The 4,632-nt window shown below is 34.3% G+C and overlaps 1 protein-coding gene across 1 annotated transcript in view; it reads left to right on the top strand.

Annotated features, from left to right (window-relative positions):
* The window catches only part of ODF2L (outer dense fiber of sperm tails 2-like), a 93,015-nt gene that overhangs the window by 76,155 nt on the left and 12,228 nt on the right, over positions 1-4,632 (top strand). The window contains exon 15 of the mRNA XM_006898381.1: positions 1,712-1,837. Within this exon, the coding sequence (XP_006898443.1) occupies positions 1,712-1,837 (126 nt within the window). The remainder of the gene's footprint in view (positions 1-1,711; positions 1,838-4,632) is intronic.

Genomic DNA, 4,632 nt, shown 5'->3' with positions numbered 1-4,632 from the left:
AAACAACCTATGTGCCCATCAACAAATGAATGGATAGAGAAGTTGTGGTATAGTCACACAATGGAATACTATGTTGCATTGAAAAAACAAGGAATTCATGCAATATTATTCAAAATGGGTGACCCTGGAGGACATTATGCTGAGTGAAGTGTCTCAGTCACAAAAGGACAAATAGTGCATGGTGCCACTGCTGTAGAATGGGACTGACATCAGGATTGGGATAAGAATGAGAAAACTGGATGGATTATGTGTACTGCATTGAAATGGATGAGGGAGAGAACCGTTTAAAAGCAATATACTATAGGGCATTATGATTATCATAAGAGTCCGGAATGAAGGTTGCAGAGTGGAGTATACTTGGGGTGGAGGTGAGGGGGGTGCAGGGGGCATTGTATATCAATGAAGGAATTTTTATTTTACTTTTCAAAGAGAAGAGCGAGCTGGGAGTGGGGGGGAGTGGGCAGAGAGAAAAGCGCAACAATGAATGAATGGAAATCCAAAATCTCTGTAAATGTTCATTGAAATTAATAAAAAAAAAAGTAAAAAAAAATCCTTCATTGTTGTACATTTCCGTCCCCCCAGCCCCAGTCCACTTTACTATGCAGCTCTTATTCTGGACAGTTGTTTATCCCTTCTTTTCTTAGTTTCTCCGTAACCCCGATGTCAGACCTATATTATAACAGTGGCATTATGCAGTATTTTTCCTTTTGTGACAGTATGTATGCTGAGTGAAACACTAATCATTTTAAGGAATTTTTCCTTTTTTTTTTCCAGTGTAAAGTTTTTACATTATTGCAATCCACTCCAAATTATCTTTCATGAAACCTATAATCAACATTTAATAAGAGCTTATTCTTTTTTTTTATATTGAATTTAATCAAATTTAAACTTTCATTTAGCAATGGACTTTGCTAAAAAAGTGAAGAGACAAACTCAGACTGGAAATTATGTGGAACCATGTACTGGATAAAGCTTTAACATCCAAATATATACAGAATTCCTACGATTTGGCTGAAAGACAAAAAACCCAATTGCAAAATAAGATGAAAACATCAAATTTGCTTAAGGATGAGGAGAAATCAGAATCATCTCTGTTGCTGGTTGTTAATGTTGTTAGATGTCATTAATAAGAGCTTATTCTATCCTAGGGAGGCCTGGTGATGTACTCGGTCAGGAGTTAGGCTGCTAACCTAAACTCGGCATTTCTGTGGCAGTTAGTCTACCAGAAACTCTGTGGGAGAAAGACAAGTAGTCATCTCCTGTAGGATTTACAGCCTCTAACTATATGCTGGAGGCTTATCTATGAGTCAGTTCTGATTGTATCATAGTTAAGTGAGTATTCTATGCTTGCGCTAAGACCATATGGTGCATTTAAAAACTATGAAAGCGTAATAATTGGTCTCAATATATTATGCAAATATGCATTTGGGGGAAAGCTATACCCTAATCATAGAATGATGGAAATATATGTATATACTTTTCCTATCTCAAGCTAATTTTGCAGATATTTGTACTGTAAAGAGACATTTAAATTCTTATATGTGTTTCTTACTTAAAACTAGAATACCTTTAAACATTACTTAAATTCTTTAACATCCAGGCGGTGTGTTTTTTGTTTTTTTTTTTTAAAGAAAAACTACCTGCCAAAGGCTTTAAATGATATTTTAAAGGAATCACGTTTAGTTGTTTTACTCTTCTTGAAAAATTGCAGGTTTCTGAAGAAATAGAGAAAATGTCATCTAGAGAGAGAGCTTTACAAGTTAAAATACTAGACCTGGAAATGGAGCTTAGGAAAAAAAATGAGGAACAAAATCAACTTGTTTGCAAACTTAGCAGTGTAAGTATTAGTATGCCTTATATGTTATTACCTAACATTCTTACCATAGTTTAGTCACCTGATAAAGATCTAAGGAGAGCCAGAGTCATTGCTCTACTAAGAATATTAAAAATCATAGTATATATCATAATTAAATATTTTATATGTATAAAATAAAACTATAAAATAAGAGTATGTTGTTATATGTCATCATGTCACCTGCGACTCATAGCAAATAAGAGTATGTTGTTGTTGTTGTGGTTAAGTGCCATTGAGTTGTAGACAACTCATAACGACCCTATGAATGAAAGACCTGAACACTTCGTTGTTTCTTCAAGTTCATAGTTTCCGGAGGCAAGCCATTTAGGAAGTGGATGCCACTCCTGCTTCCAAGCTTGTTTTAATTGGGAAGCTCCACCAAACACCTTCCACCATGGGTAACCATTCTCGCATTTGGCACATCAGTGTCTCAGTGTTTAGCATCACAGCAACCACTGGTTACCTCTCTATAGCAATGCACAGACCAGTGCTATACCATGTAGAAGAATGTTTGACAAAAAACAATTTAAACCAGGCCTGAGGGCTGCAGATTAAAGTCACCCACCTTGGGCTTGATACGTAGCTCTCTCTGTGTTGTCTTCTTATTGTTGTTAGGCCCTGTCAAGTCGTAGATGACTCATAACGACCCTATGAACGAAAGGCCTGAACACTTATATAACTAGTCATTTCTCCATGTTTATAGAGTTTCTGGAGGCAAGCTATTTCAGAAGTGGGTGCCACTCCTGCTTCCAAATAATAGTATACATCATTAAAATGTCAAGATTATGTCAAAGAATTGACTTTAGTCTTGCCTTAGTAGCATCTGTTACATTTCCCTCAGTTCTTATCAGAACTATTAGCCACATGTTGCTTTTACATGACAGCTGCTTAGTGGAAATTACATATGTTATCTGCTTATTTTCTTCCTTATATAATCGTTTTTTTAAAAAAAGATAAATACAACTTTTTCTTTAACTCATCAAGTTCCCGAGAGAGTAAAATGTGTGTCATTGTTCCTTTTTCATAGTGAACCTCTGAAAAAAATATGTACCAACATGAAGTGGATTTTTCTCAAGCAATTGCTAAAGGAACCTTAAGAGCTGATGGTTTTTTGTAGCTGTGAAAAAAATCTAGAATTCTTTTAAGTATAGGTTTAGATTCATAGTAAGATTTCACATTGCTGAAGAATGAGCTACGTATTCCATCTCTCTCAATGGTCAGTTCAATGAACAGATAGTATTTATTTTGTAAACATTCTTTAGCCCTCACTGATCTGTAAATACTTTGAGAGACTTTGTTATAGTTGGTTGTGTACCGTTGTCTTCCATAGTGCCCTGGCTACATTAACAGGTCTTTGCAGAATTTTCCTTCACATCCTTAAAAGGAGGGCAGAGTAGACAAACTCAGGAGTGACTTGAGTAGTTACTCTCCTGAAGCTTGAAGTTTTTGAAGTCTTACGTGTTATTTAAAAATCCATGTACATTTTTATATTCTGCTGTATAATACAAGCATATTTGTGTTAATAGTTTTATCCCCTAATTACTGTATAACCTCACCAAAGGCTCATGGTTTGAATCCACCAGCTGCTCTGCAAGAAAAAGATGGGCAATCTCCTCCCGTGCAGTTTACTGCCTCTGAAAACCTGCTGGAGGGTCAACTCTGACTCAGTGGTACTCAACAACAATGATAATAATTGTTGCATTAAAATCACTGCTCCATAAAGATTCTCAGTGCTTATTCTTTGACTTTGTATAGCCTACCCCAGCATTTGCTTCATGTCATCTCTTGTCTGAAGGGCATTACCCATTTTGAGATGATATTAGATATAGGTGAACAACTGATGTGAAGAAATAAAAATCTCTCTCAAAAGTATCCACCTTTTACTTGGAAATGACTTGGTATTTGCAGCTTGTCTTTATTGAAAGTATTCTCCATTAATAGATTTCCTAAGGAAATTGTATGAAGTTGAATGTTTTAGAGATATATTGGGTTTTCATTTTTTTCTGAAAGAAACACCTATAAAAGTGAGAATTTTGCTTATTAAAACTTTAAGATTCTAAAAATAAATGTTCATGTTGTTAAAACTATAATAAATTTTGAAGAGAGTAAAAATCATTGTATAAAATATTATTTTAGGTGAACAATATAGCAAAAAACCAGTGTAAAAATACTTTTTGTTAAATTTAATGTAAATGAATTATAACAATTTTACATAAAAGCCAGTTAAGACAATCATGGTATAATTTCATCTTAAGACAAACTATGCTTCTGGAGAGATCAACCATTATATTTTTTTAAAATCTGGATGTTAAGGAAATAGTAATAAGAACCCATGCTGCAATTCCAAAGGCAAATGGTTCAAATCTACATTTTCTAAAGAAAATGTATAATTTTGGTTTAATTTCTAAATAATAATATGGGAGAAGGATGGTCATCCTCCTTGTGTGATTTACTGCCTCTAAAAACCTGCTAGAGGCTCTGCTATGAGTCATTTCTGACTCGATGGTAAACGACAGTTCTGAGACAATAATAGGTACATCAGGTAAACAGATTCTTTAGAAAACAAAAAATAATGTATTCAGATAATGTGTGTATATGTTTGATTCTATGATTCTTGTCCTTTGATGTGAATGCCATTATTGATCATCTCTTTTTATTTATTTTTGTTTAGAAAGCCCAACATCAGGAAGTATGTTTGAAAGAAGTACAACATAATATTGAGAAGTCAGAGAATGAAAATGAGAGTATTAAAAATTATTTGCAGTTTCTTCAGACTT

This window comes from Elephantulus edwardii, unplaced genomic scaffold (assembly GCF_000299155.1).
Source record: "Elephantulus edwardii isolate Elephantulus edwardi_28Jun2011 unplaced genomic scaffold, EleEdw1.0 scaffold00227, whole genome shotgun sequence".
Classification (NCBI taxonomy): Eukaryota; Metazoa; Chordata; class Mammalia; order Macroscelidea; family Macroscelididae; genus Elephantulus; species Elephantulus edwardii.
This window is presented reverse-complemented; position numbering and strand designations above follow the sequence as displayed.